The 18,558-nt window shown below is 37.9% G+C and overlaps 1 protein-coding gene across 2 annotated transcripts in view; it reads right to left on the reverse strand.

Annotated features, from left to right (window-relative positions):
* Window positions 1-189: 189 nt before the first annotated feature.
* Window positions 190-18,558, reverse strand: part of LOC138692701 (zinc finger protein 235-like) — a 28,740-nt gene continuing 10,371 nt past the window's right edge. The window contains exons 3-6 of one of the 2 annotated variants that reach the window (XR_011330111.1): window positions 17,718-17,855; window positions 8,078-8,160; window positions 3,242-7,485; window positions 190-3,208 (exon numbers count right to left, since the gene is read on the reverse strand). Coding sequence is in view for 1 of the 2 variants with exons in the window: in XM_069815834.1 (XP_069671935.1) it covers window positions 6,375-7,485; window positions 8,078-8,160; window positions 17,718-17,855 (1,332 nt within the window). In the remaining variant the exon portion in view is untranslated. Of the gene's footprint in view, window positions 7,486-8,077; window positions 8,161-17,717; window positions 17,856-18,558 lie in introns of both variants that reach the window. The other variant, XM_069815834.1, reaches the window with a different exon arrangement.

Consider the following 18,558-nt stretch of genomic DNA (forward strand, 5'->3'; position numbering starts at 1 on the left):
CATGTGTTGAGACTCCACACGTGCTGGTAATCCACTTCACGTAGCCAGTGTGGATTAACCGGAGACCAGTAATGGGCATTGTAAAGATTCACCTGACCATAACTTTTGAAAATTGCCTATCAGTCCACAGAATTCTGAGCTCGAAATCACAGTCCGTGTTTAGAAACCAGTCGCAGAAATCAACACGAGTTTGGAAGTCATGTCCCCCAACTTCCTGATGGAGATCAATATGGCATGAATGAAATTTGTCTTTCAGAATTCTAAACACTGTATTATGGTGCAATCCTGAGTCTAATGGTAATCCTTGTGGGGGAGAATTAAAGATATGATCTACCAGGTGCGTGCAACAACTAGATAAGACATGAAACAAAGAATTAGAGAAGCCTGTGGGTCTCTCAGCTGTGATGAAGTTCAATCACGGATGTTAGGAGGTGAACAGAACATTAGGCACAGGGTGGCGTATATTTTGAAAACTTGCTATGAATAGTATACGTATATAAACAACATACAGGATTTCTCAGAAGGTACCATTTTTGTTGCTTTGTAAGTAAACAATAAAAGTTAGACAAAAAAAGCTTCAGTAAAAGTTGTTTCTTTTTAAATGTAGTTTCCAATGGTACCTAGAATGATCCATGTTCTCATTTGAAATTTCGAAGTTGACGTACAGGTACCCTATAATCTTTTCGCTGTAAGAAAAATCCTAATGTAAACAATAGCACGTGACTGAAGTGAGGCTTCATTGGCCGCTGTTTGGCGCCATAGATTCTCAGTACGTGTTCCCGCCTACTGTTGTACATTCTGTTTCATGTTAAACATTTCCCGTTACTCGTCAAGTAGGCCTAACCTCACTACTATGCATTCGTTTTCTCAGGAAACATTTACTTTATAATTACTGTAATTAAAACTCACATAACTTATTATATACAGTTAAGACTATTTTGTTTTTGTTCGTTTTTGAGAGGGTTTCCACTCTTATGATTAATAACCACAAACACTGAGAATGCAGAAGCCATACTTCAGTACCACGTGCTTACGTGAACTACGAGCTCAAGTGACGCCAGCTCTTTTCAAGAACAGACTATCTCGGTATTACTGTTGGTATTCATCCGCGTTCACAGTACATAACAAAATATAAAAGTAGCTTTTCTTTTACATAGCGTTTTACATACAAGTGAAGTTATATGTTTCATCGTATTTAACAACTAGAATTCAATTTTTTATTCTCAAATAATACAAGATTATGGTTTCCTAATACGAACTATATTTTCCTGCGTCCTGTGAGTGTTTCGACTGGGAGCCAATCACGGGTATGACAGCAACGTGCTTATGTTTACATTAGGATTTTTCTTACAGCGAAAACAGTATACTTCCGGTTTGTTACGGGAAATAGTACTACCACCAATCGATTCGTTACATAGGTTTTGGTCATCTAAATTTTTTTATGAACAACCAGTATCATATAGTTTTCGAGAGGTGGTCTGAAACACCCGGTATATATAGTAACTAGAGTAAGAAGTGCTACGAAATTGCAATATTTATAGGAATAAAAACACATTTAATACCTAAATGATTAAATTGTATAATTCTATTTAAATATTACACAAGTATAATATTTGAAATGTGATACATAAAGTACAGATTCTAAATGTAGACTTAAGTGCACAATACCAGAGCGGGCGTGTGGTAATTGCGTAGAACACGCCAGCTGTTCACATATGTCACTTTTGAACTACTCTTACATCTCGTAGGCATTACTGTTAACTCTGATACTCTTATCTATGTTTGTTATGCATTATGTTGGTTTTTGACGGTTCAGTACTAATATAGAAGGGTTATGGCGAAGGTATCTTGGGGGGCAGCGGAGGGGGCTTGCCTGTCCCCCCCACGCTATAAGCCCCAGGCTGTATCGTAAATGCAATGAACGTCTTTGTAGATAGAGGGAGCACTACCAGTAGATAATAGGTCATTTTAGTAGGTACTGACCTTGTGCCTAATTCGCGTCTTCATTGCTACTTTTGAATTGGCAATGTGATGTTCTCAAGTAATAAAACACTAACCCATTAACATTATCCTATATGGATATCGTTAGTAAAATTGAAGGAGGTACACTGCGCTGACGGTTCACTGCTTACTGTTGATTTCACTCAATGCTGGTTAACTGTGTCGTGTTAAGGGAACGTCTGCTGAAACCCTGTTTTCAATACTCTGAATAAGGCCCGTAACACACTTGAAGAGTTTTCGCTAGCGAGAAATGTGTTGCGAGAAAGAGGCGAAGAGTCTTCCTCCACAGCGAATAGGGATTATAAAGAATGGACACTTCGCGTCGGTACCTTTGATGTAGCCGGACTGATTTCAATGCCCTTCAAGCCAGCTAAAGCGTCAGATTCTGCTTTCTCCCTAGAGTTGGCGCTGACATCACACCAGCTAGCACTCGACACAACGGAAATATAACACATATAATTAATACATCTAGGTACATTATGTACTCAAATAAAATTAATTGGATCCATAAAATAATAAATCCGTCATTAACTGTAATGTCTAGACTCTAGAGTTCCTTTATAATGAGAGTTGAGACGTTGACCCCAACAACAATTAAAATATGTAATGATTTGATAGCGCTGAAAATGGAAAAACACAACTCTTACGAGAAGTAAAACAACATAACTATATTATATTATATACAAATATTAAACGAATTCCATATTTAATTTTATAATGTATTATATTATTTTATAATATAATTTATGATATCTGAAATATAAAATATTATTATTACAACTAGTTTGTCGCTGAGAAATAAGGAAAAGCTGTTAACTTGAATTTATTTGAAGCAAAGCGTTACTGGATTATGCAATAAGGTAGGCGATGTTTGGATCCTGTGTCTCAACCTGTCTCAACTCTATTCTCAATTATTATTTTAGCGTGTGCTCGATTACACTAACCTCTAGCGCTTGAAAGTGGAACTATACGCTGGCACACAGAGAAACAAAACACAGGAAAATTCGCTCAGTGTCCATTCTTTATAATCCCTATTCGCTGTCCTCCACACACTTGGCGAGTTCTCGCTATCACAGATCATACCTCGCTATGATCATCTATGCACTGCCTTCATGCAGAAAGCATTTTTCTGATTATAGTAATGACTCGATGGGGGAAATATTATAGGTTATGTATTTACGTATATTGTCGTACTTAAATATATAACCTGTAAGTATATTGTCGTACTTAAATATATAACCTGTAAATATATTGTCGTACTGTACAAACTACGTACGAACGCTATGTTGAATCAGAGTAATCAGATGAGGAAATGGAGTTACATGAATATGTTTTGTTAATGAAAAAAAAAGTAGGCCTAAAATTAAAGCCAGAATTGTCTGAAAATCACATTGTAACTTACGAAAATAAGGGCGAGTTTTGGACACTGGTTTCGATTTGAATGATTATTTCATGTTGAATGGACCACAGTTTTTTGCCATTCATGATAGGATAGGGGATTCTTTGCTATGTTCTGATTAAAATTATATAAACTGTTAAGACATATAGATACATTAATTCATATGTTTAATTAATACTATTAAATCTCATCAAAATAGAATATAGCCGTATTTATTTTCATATAATCTGATATTTATCTCCAGATTTCTTCTTTAAGTTTCGTATTTTTATAGTTTTCATCCCGCGTATCATGTAAATAGGCGTACGGGTGACATCGTACAAGTTCGATAAGTTTCTGACTGCAATTATCAGCCATCTTTCCTCGTTTTCAAATAAAAACAAAGCAATTCATCGCCACCTGTGAAATATTTTCCTACATTCAATCGTCATAAAGAGTATTGTCAAACATCTTTGATAAATGTTTCAAGAAAATTCGCTGAGCTACCGATTCCAGCGAGAAACTCGCGCGAGGTTTTTGCCTCGAACGAGAATTTCTTCCAGTGTGTGGACGTCGATTTGAATTCATGTTATCAATTTTTTTAATTTTCTCGCAACACATTTCTCGCTGGCGAAAACCCTGCAAGTGTGTTACGGGCCTTAACATCGTTGTTAATGCCATCTAGTGTGGGGTTTCTATTAATGAAAGTGTATTTATGTTGGAGATTTGGAGGTCGTTCTCGTAACATAACTTTGTAGCATAGAGGTTAATAGCATCGTGCTTTACAGGTGGTATGTTCAGGTCAAGTTTGTCAAGTATGGCGAAATTCGAGTTCGCCGATGTTTGCTACACAGAAAGCAGCCGGTTATGTTTGTTCTGTTTTGTTATGAAAATATTCGCTGTCCTCCACTTCCACTTCTTTATGTTTTAACCACTTAAGGATTTTAGCACGCATTTTACGATTAGTTTTTCATATAGAATAAGACGAATTTTGTAGCGTCTTGGTTACTTTTCTCACATTCAAACATTGCACGACAACAGTGGTGAAGCTACTAAGCTTATTATGTAAAACATGGTGAAAATGATTTACCCCCTAAAAAGTCTTCTCGGGTTCTCAGCCAGAAGAGTTGGACTGTGGTTTCAATGCTTATGATGACTAGCTCTGCTTTCTTCAGGGATTGAAGTGCTGTGGGAATATGTTTAGCAGTTAGTATGGCTTCCTGCTGCAGGCCAATCAGAAGCTAGTTCCTAGCCTTGACCGCTTGACTTGTTCTCGTTGAGGGCAGGTTTCCACGTTGTGCTCAGCTGTAAGCCTCTGTCTCTGTTGAAATTATTGGCATCTAGTTGGATTTCGATGGCTCCCTTGATGACCAGGTCCCAGTCCAGAACGGTGGTGGCATCAAAATCTATTTTGTCGTCCATTTCCAGGCTGTGTTGTATCGGGGTAATATAGTCTTCTATTGTGTTCATGTACCTTGCAGCGTTCCATAGTGGTATGTCCCATCTGGTCAGTGTAGTATTTATCACACTCACAACGTATTTTAGACACCAAGTGCCCTAAGAACAAGGTCGTCCTTAACTGGTCTCAATAATTTCTGGATCTTTGTGGGCGGCACTAAATGAAGATAATACAGATGCAATTCACATTTACTAAACTAAGTGCAATGGATATAATTCATATTTTATCCACAGTGCGTCTCTCCCTTTTCAAAAAAGTACACGATGCTTATTGTTTGGTCGTCATACACAGAAGCATATATGTTTGTATTAATTCCTATAACAATATCAGTACACAAAGAAGACACAAACATCGTATTTAAATGACTTTTCGACAGAGTTTCTGCATACTTAGACTGAGAAAAATTTTGCCTCAGGTATCAATTTTGAATGCGTTTTCGACATCATGCATACGTATATAGTTTCTGTGATGTCCCGAATATAAGAAAGTTAGTCACGCGTATCTCCTTTGAATGACCTTTTGCCTTGTACATATGTACATGGTTTCCCACAATATGTTACATATTTGAGAAACCTCTCCCACTGGTAACACATTCCAACGGCATTTCACTCGTGCGCATATGTACATGAATCCTCACAGAGTCCGATAATGAGGAACATTTCTCAGATGTATCGAATGGAAAAGGTTTTTTCGCCAATAAGCGTGCGTTCTTGTGTTCTGAGAAAACCTGATTTTTTTAGTTGGTTGTGTAACGACGCTGTACCAACTACTATGTTATTTAGCGTCGATGAGATTGGTGATAGCGAGATATTTGGCGAGATGAAGCCGAGTATTCGTAATAGATTACCTTGCATTCACATTACAGTAGGGGAAAACCTTGGAAGAAACCCAATCTGGTAAGCAGCCCAAGCGGGGATCGAACCCGCGCCCGAACGTAACTTCAGACCGGCAGGAAAGTGCCATAACCAACTGAGCCACGCCGGTGGCTAAGCCTGATTCCGTGAAGCGTTTCTGTCACATAATACATTTGAATGGCCTTTCGCAAGTGTGGGTGCAAGACAGTAAACATTTTTAAAATACCTTTAAGTATAACTTTGTTAGCAACTCACTCTAATTACAGACTTAACGGTCACTGACTACACGGTAACTTCATTCTTTATACATGCATCCTGATAGCGCTTTATTTTCACAATTGTCTCATAATAATCTCTTCTTCTTATCAAAAATTATTTGAAATATATTAACTATCTATGTATTTTAGTTTAATTCTGCTACACAGTTTGTATCTCATTATTTAATAATTCATAGTATTTTACTGTGTAACTCATAAGCAGCTATTTCTATACACGTAAATTTTAACGAAATCAAATTATTGTAATCTTTGTAGTCTGTAAATTCATATGTATGTATACTTTTTGCTGGTTAAGTGGAAGAGACGGCCTTATGGCCTTAATTCTGCCACCTAAAATACATCATTATTATTATTACACGTATTCGAAGAAACTTCAATATGAAGAAACGTTACCCACATGCATCTCATTTGACTGCCTTTTCGCCAGTGTGTGTGCGTATATGAATTTTGAGAGATCCCAAAACTGAGAAACATTTCATACAGGTAACACATTTGTATGGCTTTTCGCCAGTGTGCGTGCGCATGTGAATTTTGTGAGAGCTTAAATGTGAAAAACATTTTCCGCAAGTGTCGCATCTAAAAGGCTTCTCGCCCGTATGAGTACGTACGTGAGTTCTGAGATGTCCCATTTCTGAGAAATTTTTTCCACAGTAATCGCACTTGAAAGGCTTTTCGCCAGTATGAGTGCGTGTATGTTTCCTAAGATTACTAAGTTTTGAGAAAAGTTTACCACAGTTATCACATCGGAATTTCTTTTCGCCCTTATGCGAGCGTATATGCGTTCTTAGAGACCACAATACAGTGAACAATTTTCCACAAGTATCACATTTGAAAGGTTTTTCGCCAGTGTGTGAGCGTTCATGGCTTCTGAGATTTCCCGATTGTGCGAAACATTTTCCACAACTGTCGCACTTGAATGGCTTTTCGCCAGTGTGAATGCGTATGTGGGTGTTTAAATAACAAAGACCTTTGAAACATTTACCACAGGTATCACACTTGAAGGGCTTTTCTCCAGTGTGTGAGCGTTCATGAGTTCTAAGATTTCCAGACTGTGAGAAACTTTTCCCACAACTACCGCATTTGAATGGCTTTTCGCCAGTGTGCGAGCGTACATGAGTGTTTAGATAGCAACGATCTACGAAACATTTACCACAAGTATCACATTTGAATGGCTTTTCGCCAGTGTGCGAGCGTGTATGTGTGTTTAGATAGTAACGATCTTTGAAACATTTACCACATGTTTCACATTTGAATGGCTTTTCGGCAGTCAGTGTATGTACATGGCTTTCAAGTTTTGCAGATTTTGAGAAACGTTCTGAATAGACATCGCATTGAATGGTCCATTTGTCAGTGTGAGGATCAGACTCGGACAGCATATTTTTCTTTCTTCCATGCAAGTGGTTGTGAACCTCCGATTGAAGGGCACTTTCGTAACTAGTGTTCCCTGAGGAGACACAATTTTCCGGATTTGTGTGTTTCTTCTGCGGTTCTTGAATCTCGTCAGTGTACAAAATGCTGTAATGAAGATACCATTTGTCAAAGTTGTGACTCTCCTGAGAGCAAAGATTTGGTGCAGTGTAGTAAATTCCTACATTACAAACTGAATATAAGCATTTGACATAGAATATCTGGGAAAAATTCCAATCCTCTACTATGCATTCAAATTACATTCCTCGAAAATTATAACTCGTATCGTGATACCACAAAATAAAAACTAAGTAAAACGACTGCAAATACACTTCTGTGAATATGCCGTCCTGTACACCAAAACTAAAGTCGTATCGGAACATTTATATGCCAATTATTTCCTCATCTAAAGAACTGAAGAAGTATTATGCCTCTTGAAAAGTGGCACACTGAATTTATACATTTTCAAATTTTGAATAATAATGAAAAGGATTTTGAAGTTTTAATCACTGCATTTTTTTTATTTCTACAATATATCTGCACTTCTCTAATACAACACTAACGCCACCACACCCATGAGTAGTGATGGTCGACAATTACAGGAGATCTCGCAGTGATCTTCTTAAGTGTCATGGTAACAGGTAAGATTCATGCACTACTAGCTAACAGGCACAAAATGAACAGATGAACCTCCACTCACCTCTCAGTCAACACTTCAGATTCCACTGTCGTAACTTTCAGCAAAGACTCCTCTTTCACTTTACACAGGCCAAATGACTCTTCCTGCAAATAATAAATGGGAGTATATCGGAGAGGGTGGTACCATTTCTGGTGTAGAAATGAACGCAAGATAATTAAGAAGTCTACAAGTGAAATGTGAGCCGAACAAAAGGCCATGAAAATGAGAACTTATAATATATGAAGAACTGCTACGGAATTACATTTACTACCGGTAATTTACTACAGTACAGCCGGTCGTTCTCCGGCCCTGACATTTCTCGTGACCGAGGGAGACAGTGTTGCCAATACCTATAGACAGAATGAAAAGTGTCACGTGCTCGCCGGCCGATTTTGTGGCACGGAATAAAAACTAATTCGAACGCATAGGCATGCTTGTAAATCATTTTACATATAACTTAGATCACAGCCTTCATCAATGTACACAGCTAGCATAATCACAAAAAAAAAAAATAATAATGCGTATATAAATCATTTTACACAAACATAGATCGCATAATTCGTTAATGTACACAGCTAAACAATGATAGCAGAATAAAAACTAATGCGAACACATATGTAAATTATACATACGCCTACAGGATATTACCACTGGCTATGAGAATATCATTATCTTTATAATGAAACAGACTCTACTTTCCTTAGAATCTGTCAATACTCAAGTGGAAAGACCAGCGAATAGGGATTATAAAGAATGGACACTTCGCGTCGGTACCTTTGATGTAGCCGGACCGATTTCAATGACCTTCAAGCCAGCTAGAGCGTCAGATTCTGCTTTCTCCCTAGAGTTGGCGCTGACATCACACCAGCTAGCAGTCGACACAGCGGAAATATAACACATACAATTAATACATCTAGGTACATTATGTACTCAAATAAAATAAATTGGATCCATAAAATAATAAATCCTTCATTAACTGTAATGTCTGGACTCTAGAGTTCTCTTATAATGAGAGTTCAGACGTTGACCCCAACAACAATTAAAATATGTAATGATTTGATAGCGCTGAAAATGGAAAAACAAAACTCTTACGAGAAGTAAAACCATATACCTTTATTATATTATATACAAATATTAAACGAATTCGATAATTAATTTTATAATGTATTATATTATTTTATAATATAATTTATGATATCTGAAATATAAAATATTATTATTACAACTAGTTTGTCACTGAGAAATAAGGAAAAGCTGTTAACTTGAATTTATTTGAAGCAAAGCATTACTGGATTATGCAATAATTATCTTAGCGTATGCTCGATTACACTACCTCTAGCGCTTGAAAGTGGAACTAGCTGCTGGCGCACAGAGAAACAAAACACAGGAAAATTCGCTCAGTGTCCATTCTTTATAATCCCTATTCGCTGGAAAGACGCCACACTTTTAACGGTTGTCTTTCGCAACTTCAAAGCTTCACAAACTCTATCTACCACTTTCGTAACAGGGAGAAGAGATTCTCCATTGTCTTGCTCCTTCTTAAAATATTCACGCAATCTGCATATATAAATTCATGACTTTGGCTCTTAAAAGAGCCGATTTTTTTTTTTTTTTCGATTCTGATGAACCACTGGCCATATTACTATATCAATAATAAAGTTTGCAGGCACCGTAAATCACTCAAGCACAAAACAACACAACTACTTCGCCTGTACTATTACACAAAGAACTAACGACTCGTTCGCCATGTGCTTCGTATAAAAAAGAAGTGGCAACATCGCGCTAAATACATCAGACGCTCATAGCTGGTTGGTTCTAGCAGACAACTTTAACGTCTAGTGCTCGCCTCTCCCCCAGCATTGCAAACTGCGATTGAATTAATCTTCGCATATCAGAACTCAAGTCTTGTAACAGCAAATTACAATAGTCCACACCTGTGGAGTAACAGTCAACGCGTCTGACCGCGAAACCAGGTGGCCCGGGTTCGAATCCCGGTCGGGACAAGTTACCTGGTTGAGGTCTTTTTTCCGGGGTTTTCCCTCAACCCAATACTAGCAAATGCTGGGTGACTTTCGGTGCTGGACCCCGGACTCATTTCACCGGCATTATCACCTTCATTTCATTCAGACGCTAAATATTGTGACAGCGACGCGACATTCGAACTCACGACCAGCGTCCCGCAAGAGAGCAGATCGCGCGTGAGTCGACACGGGCTCCACGGAGCACTGAGGGACGGCGCGCGGCGGAGAGAAGAGAGGGGAAAGGGCCTACGCGTCGAGGCAGGTTGCGCGCGCATCTTCTGCTTGCCTAGAGAGGCCGAGAAGTCCGTCGAAGTGGAAAAATCGCGAATTCGAACTTTCCAGTCCACGTCGCTGTGGTTATAAAAGAAGAAACGCGAGTGAACTCGGACAGTGATTGATTGATTCATGATTAGTTCACTCAGTAAGCCAGTGAACTGAGCAAGCCAGCCAGTCTTGTGTACCGGAGTTCGACTTGAGTGTGCGTCCGCAACTGTGTCAGCATCCGAAGGCCTGAGTTCGAGTGCAGTGGACTGCAGTTGGAGGGACCTGAGTTCGAGTGCAGTGGACCGCAGTTGGAGGGACCTGAGTTCAAGTACAGTGGACTGTCTCTGAAGGTCTGTGGTTCGAGATACTGTGAACTCGAGTGACTGAGCTAGAAGAACTGTGAAATGAGAACTGACAGTTCTGTGTTGTAAATAGTGCTTTGTGAATATTCGTTAAGATTAACAGTTCATTGTTGTTAACAGTCCAAGTAAATTGTCATTGTCGTTTGTGGAGTGCAATAACGAACGCTGTGTTGCTGTGCGGAGAGTAATTCCCATTGTTGACGGGAGTGAAGTTAAATTGTAGAGAGTGAAGAGTTATTGTTGTGACAATAAATTACATTGTTGTTCAGTATAAGAATTTACATAAGAATATAGATGTTGATATAGCGTCGTGAAATAACCCAATTAAAAAAAATTACAATAGAATTAAAAACATTACTTTAAACCGAACCAAAGTGTTTTAAGGTTAAAATTTAGCAGAATAGTTTCATTCACAGTGGAATTTCGAGGTTCTTTTCACAACTTCAAAACGCCACAGGTTGGCAATGCTGGTCACTATCTTTGTCTCTCGTTCTCTCTCCTCTTTCTAAGAGAAATGTCAGAGTTGGAGACTGGCCGGCTGTAGTTTACGTACACAATTATCAAGGTAGCTGGAAAAGTAGAGTTCAGGATTAAGAACACTGTCGAGAGAAATAATTCGTTAAGAAAACGATAAATAGTGTGCCCAACAAAACAGTGTAGAAAACAAATCAGACAGTATCATTTTCTTATGAATCTGAAGCTGAAATTTGCTCTCAGAATTCGTAGTTTTGATTTGTGCTGCCATAATAAATGAAGTTGTCCACAGCCATGTGTGATCTCTTTGTTTTGATATTTACTTTTCCCCCTCGTCTGGACATAATCAAAGTCAGTCCAAGGGCCTTCTTGAGTCTGACGCGCAGTTCTATCTACACGACGGAGTGCGAGCAAGTTAGTATGAACAGTGTAAAGCAACTGAGGAATCTAGTGACAATTACAATGAAGATGACATTGTTGACCACTTGATCATTGATTTTGTGAAAAGACTAGGAACAGGCTGATAATGACGACGTTGCATTAGCTGACAAGAGAGAAAGTGAACATTTTTCTCAAAAGTGGGAAAGTATGGACAATCATATTGCCAATAGTGATGTTTTCTCTGACAACAATGAAACGAAAATATGCACTACATGGTAGGTGTGTTTTGTTTTAAACTGGACTTGATCGACACCATTGTTGCTGATGCCAATCGTTATGAGCAAAAATTTATTGCCTCACAGATCTTGTCCCGTAGGTTTCCCATGGGAATTTGGTTTCCTGTGGTTCTTAGTGAAATATTACATTGTCACTGTCTTATTTATGGTGATGAGAGCAGTGAACAAACCAACAATAACGCCATAGTTCTCCACAATAAGAATAATAGGCTTAACTACTCCAGGGTTTGGTGACATGATATCTAGGGACAGGCTCGTACTACTATGTAAATTCCTTCAATTTGCTGACAACTTTAACAACAGTTAGTTGTATGTATGTATGTATGTATTTATTCACACTGCAATGGGTATATACCCGGTGGCAGTGGTAACTAATTACACTCAATAATGACAATAATAAATTTGTTAATTACAAATACACTTAATAATACCAATAATTAATACTAACAATAATTTATAATAATAATAATAATAATAATAATAATAATAATAATAATAATAATAATAATAATATCCTAAATTAAATGAAGCACTAGGCTATCACTTAAAATAACATTTAAAATAAATCTAATTTTTAACTTAAATCTAAGTTCGAACTAAAACCCACGAGTATGATATGTTCATATCTGCACAAGTACCTTTCCACATTACACTCATTTCGCTGTCAACTCACTCACTGCACTGGAACTACGACACATTTCACTGATTCTATCCTGATTTCACTAACACTTCAAAAACATTTCACTGTTCAAATACTTTGCACTGCCACTATAAACTATAAAGCTTCCCTGACAGAAACACGTTTCACTGACACAACACACTTCACTGACACAACATAATTCTTCACTGATACAACACTTCAATAACAAAATATCAATTACATCCTTTAAATACTGTGTATAATTACCGTCTATTAGTAAAGTCCTTAAGCCTATTTTTAAATACGTTTTTGGTTGTTGGTAAAGCCTTTAGTAAGTCTGCAGGTAAAGCATTCCAGTTCCTGATAGTACGATTGAGAAAAGAAAACTTTCCAGTGTCCGTCCTCTGTCTTCTTTCCCTTTACACAGAGCTTCCTAAGCTGTACAATATTTTCCCCATATTTTCACATCTGAGCAACAAATTTCAAAGTGTCTATCACTCTGAACAAGACATATCCATTGACGAAACTCTGGCATTATGTAATGGAAATTTATCTTCGAACCATTACTTGCTGCTAAAAGCATTGTAATTTGGAATAGATACATACCAATTCTGTGAATCTACAGCTGGATATCTGTGGTCCCCTGTGACTTAGATTGGCAATACAACTACAATATCATTGACTCATCATTGATTACACCGAACACAAACAAGACAACAGCTACTGTTAATGTTTGCAACTCTTCAGAGCTGGCAGCAATGTAGGAAAACCAATGGACCGATTGCGTTGGTATTCTAACAATGAACAGACGAGGGTTTCCTAAATCAATTTGATCTCTCTATTTCACAGTCATGAAACCAGACACAAAGAAAAAGAGGGATAGAGAAGGAAAAGCCCTACAATGCGTTTTCGACTATAATAAACATATGAGAGATACTGACCTCTAAGATCAGCTGTTTTTTTTTTTCAGTGGGTTATTTTACGACGCTTTATCCACTGCTGTGGTTATCCAGCGTCTGAATGATATGAAGATGATAATGCCAACGAAATGAGTCCAGGCTCCAGCGCCGAAAGTAACACATCACTTGCTCTTAATGAGTTGAGGGAAAACCCCGGTAAAACCTCAATCAGGTAACTTGTCCCAACCAAGATATGAACTCAGGATCTCTCGTTTCATGGTCAGGCATACTAATCGTTACTCTCACAGCAGTGACGAGCAACTGTTGCAGACGTATTTAGTAGAGAGGAAAGAGTTTGTGGTACGGGAAGCTCTTCAGAAGAATTGCATATGCCATAGTGGTAAACTCCATGAACTTGAAATGTCTGTTATGTAGATACGTATTATTGGAGGAAAATTGGATCCGGCACCGGGAATCGCACCCAGGACCGCTGAGCGCTCTTTCCATCTGAGCTATGCCGAGACCCGACTCACGACGCCAGCCGAACTCTCCTCCTTTGTATCATGTTTTATGTGATGCGTAAAACTCTTGAGACAACTTCTGAATACCACAGCGAGCAGTTTCAGAACAATTGACCACTTATCTTTGACAATTCTCTGGTTGAGGGATTATACCTTAAATTCGGAGACTGCGAACGAAAAGAACGTACAATATCAGATAACACCACAACTCAACGAAAGAGAAGCTCTTTCACAGAATTCCACCTAAGACGAATAAGAATAAGACGAGACTGCAGAGGAGGTGTGGGTGTGTTCCACAGATGGAGAGAAACAATACAATGTGTGTTTATCTGCCATATTGGCAATGTTGGTTTCTCCGTCGACGAATGCTTCGAGGCATATCAAACTAAGGACAATTTTAGTGTAATTTGGACTTCATAATTTTGTTTCAAGACGCTCAATTACTATACGTGAATTTTTTTAAAACATGATAAACTATTCCACCTAGTTAGAGCCATTTTAATAAACTACCACATTTTTCTCGTTCACGCTCTTAAATTCTGGATGTTCCTGGATTACTGCCAAGTTTAAATTCCCGCTGTCAGCAAAGGCTTACAGGAAGTGCCTACAGCCATTAACATCTTTCAAATTAACGAAATTTTATTATCATTAAATATTGAAATTGTATGGAGAACAAAGATAATAATTCCTTTTCTTAAGTTGGTAGTATATATATAAAAAAATTTCAATATCCTGATTACTGACTTCAGACTGCAGTAATTAATGAGATTAAAAAAACAGGAAAAAGATTATTTTTCTATATTATTAATTAAATGCGCAGAATTATTAAGTAGTAAATTTGTATTACTGCTACTTCCAATGACAAAAAGCTTTAAGTAACTAATTAAATAATCTTTTTCTCTGTGTAAAAATCTCTGATTCATAAACTAGTTAGATAGTTACTAAGGTTTAAACTATGACTATTTGCGCCCTTATCTAAAATTCTTAAAAAAAAACACAAACAATTCAACAAGCTGTATGCTAACACGAACTAACAAAAACGTTGCCACTTAAAAATAAAGTATACAAATGCAGTATTAAAAAGGTAATTCATAAAAAATCATAAAAATGAGCAATTCTCGGACCTTAGGTAGTGTCTAAAAAGAGACGATAAAATAATAAAACAAACATCTCCGAAGATATATTATACGGTACATTTAAAAAGAATAAAATTGTACAAAATATTCGGATTTAGAAGGTCCGAAAGGTTAACTATGTAAAGTCAAATATGAAACAAATGTAACCTTCGGATGTAAAGGGTCCGCAGAATAAGTAAAATGGGCCAATAAAAACTAAATCACCCTATCAAGTTATGTATCAGATAAAAACCTTGGAACTCCATTTGCACAATTAAAATCATTTCCAAAAGCGTAGAGTCAGCCGAATTTCATATTGTCGATGGACACGGTCATATTTCCTACAATGCAATAAAATATGTTCCACCGTAAGTAGAACACGGCACATATCACACTCCGGCTCAGGCTCGTCACGTAAGAGATGGCCATGTGTCAGATGACAGTGGCCAATCCTCAACCGGGTGAGTAGAAATACTTCATGTCGTAACGCTCTTGTGACGAATCCCAGACTCGAAGAGTATCCTTTATACTTCGCAGTTTGTTTTCCTCTTGTGCAGACCATTCTCCTTTCCACTGCCATCATATTGTATATTTCAAGTGATTTTGAGTATCTTGCCAACTCTCGCCCCAATACACCTCGGATCCATTCATAGCACCGTCCCTTGCTGCAGCATACGCTGCGTCATTACCAGGGATTCCAACATGAACCGGAATCCACATACTCCAATCTCAGCATCAGAGCTTAGGAGTACGCGGAAAATCCCCTGGGTTTCCAACACAAGAGGATCACAAGAATTCAAAGACTGCAGGGACTGAACAGTGCTTAAAGAGTCGGAGCAGATAAGGAATCTGCCCAGGGGTTGTCTAATTAAAAACAATACAGCTCTGTAAAATGCGTACATTTCTGACATAAAAACACTGGTTTATTGCTTCAATTTATATTTAAATATCTGTCCATCAGCAACGAAGGAACAAACAACACAATCATTTATCCGGGAACCGTCAGTAAAAACTAAAGAATAATTTGGAAATGTAATAAAAGTTCACTAAAATGACGTCTACACACAAAAGCTGGTGAAAATTCTTAAAACATCGGCTCAGACTTATATCAAACACAGGACGTCGCATAATCCACGGTGGAGTGGTGGTATACTCCAGTGTGCGAACTGATGGTAAATGGATGTCGAGTTCAGAGAGCAATTCATAAAATCGCACACCTGCTGGACAAAGTCTCCGTGGATTTTCACTGTATCGGCAGTAAAGAAACGAATGGTGAAAGGAGTCGTAAAAATTGTGCTCAGGCTGTGAGCGGAGCTTAACCCTTTGCAGCACATATTAATTTTTTATGTTTTTGATATCATGGAACTTAACAAAGCTTCAATCAATTTTTTTCAACCTTTTAACTCTGCACATAATTTAAAAACACAGATAGCACCTCTATGTATACTCAAGAGGTGGTTTCTTGCTGGAATATCCATGCCATAAAATAAAGAAAGAAAGAAAACAGTGGTTCTTCTGAACAACCACTACGCTGCAAAGGGTTAACAACATATGAGCAGAGTAAAATATTACGTCGCTGATACAGTGACCTCATTTGTAAAGTCCCTGTAGCAATCATATCCCAAGACGATACATGCTATCTAAAAGACGTAATTTTTATTTATTTGCTGAGCCATAAACAAAACAGCTATAATCCAGCTTTGTCGGATAAGAGCTCGATAAAATCACTATGCAATCTGCACCACACCGAATCTCTGACAAAAGGCATAAAATATTTAAGGACTTTTCACAACCCCTTCTCAAATTACGCATAAGCGCCGCAGTTTTATGCCCCTACCACGTGAATAACCGCCCGTGGCTCCCCACTCTACACTGAACAACTGTAGGACTACCCGGCTAACTCCGACCTCGCCCACGAATGCCGAATAATCCGAGACCCCACAGCTCCAGAAGACTTGTGGTTGATTACACTGCAACAACCATTAGTCAGTGGTAACACGTCGGAGCGATATATCTGCCCCGGCGAGTAGAGTCGTTCACCAGGGCGACTAAATCGCGTTCTACGTCAATGTACTTGAACTCTGGTCCGGGCTCGGCACCTAGACTTGCATATAGGGGCAGTATGAAGGGTCCACTAGTGCTTCGTTGATGGGCGCCCTGTCGGGGCACACAATTCGGAAGTCGCACTACCGCATGGCTGTCTAAAAGACAATTTGTGACACATTTAAAAATGATTATATTTTGTTCATATAATGCTACATTCGACCTGTGGCCTGGTTTCAAAAACATACCTACTCACGAAATAAAATGTCACTTTCAATACTTTTATCGTAAATAACTATCGTGTTGAAACACATTCTCCTATAATTCTCACAAACCTTGTGTATGTTAAATGTGTGAGCCTAAATCTAGCCTTTAATTCTAAGGAAAAAGCACATACAGTAGATAACATCAATCATTAAGCGATATTCAAGATGGCAATATTAGGCACCTCATTCTATATAGTAAGATCTCGTATATTATCAAACAAAAAATTTTCTTCAAAACCTAAACAAAACAGTCATACTACACTTCAAGCTTCATTTTGGCTATTCTGCAACAAAGAAATAAGCAATAAATATCATGCAGATACTTTTACTGTCCCCAAAATTTAAAAGAAGAGCCAGCACACCAATAAGCTCCACTCACCTCGGCTTCACACTTCACCACGGGAAAATTATTGGGCAATATAAATTCTTCAAATTTTATGTCTGATGTGTGATCGTAGCTGTCGTCCACGCATTCCTCCTTTATCTCAGTCACGTGCAGATCCAATAAATTTCCTTCCTGCAGAACAGAGAGACATATTGAAAGAGTGGGAAAATTTCAGAACACGGATGCCACCAATTATCCTCACCTCAAGACACTATAAGACAGGAGAATTTGGGATAATATTGGGTAGGGGAAAGGCAAGAAAAGGTATGATTTGAGGAAAGAAATTACTTGCTTGAGGGTAATTTTCCTCTCTCCTTCTCTCCTCTCTTTCGCTCTTCCTTCCCTTTTTCACTGCCTCTCACCGATCACAGGTTTTCTGTACTTCAATTTCCTTGCCTTGTGGTGTGCCTTCATGTTGTTGATCTTCATTATTTTCTTTGTTGAATCCTCAAGAACACATGTTCTTGGTGGAAACATTTCGGAAGTCGTATATATGTTGCAAATGAGAGAAAATTTACCATATGCAAGATGCAATTATTCAATCATGAAAAATGAATTACTATTAATCGTAAGTAATGGTGTTTAGGATGAATTGGCGTGAAAGTAATATTTGTAACCATGTAATAATGTGAAAGGATATATTTATATGTTATAATGAAACGATTATATTTATTTATTTATATATTCTGGTGTAGTTAAGCCCATCAGGCCTTCTCTTCCACAACACTAGGAATACAAATACAATAATAGAAATAAACAGAAAAAAAAAATACACCATGTACAAAATAAAGCTAAACAAGAAATCAAGAGAGAGAGAGAGAGAGAGAGAGAAAAA

The sequence above is a fragment of the Periplaneta americana genome, chromosome 17 (genome assembly GCF_040183065.1).
Source record: "Periplaneta americana isolate PAMFEO1 chromosome 17, P.americana_PAMFEO1_priV1, whole genome shotgun sequence".
Classification (NCBI taxonomy): domain Eukaryota; kingdom Metazoa; phylum Arthropoda; class Insecta; order Blattodea; family Blattidae; genus Periplaneta; species Periplaneta americana.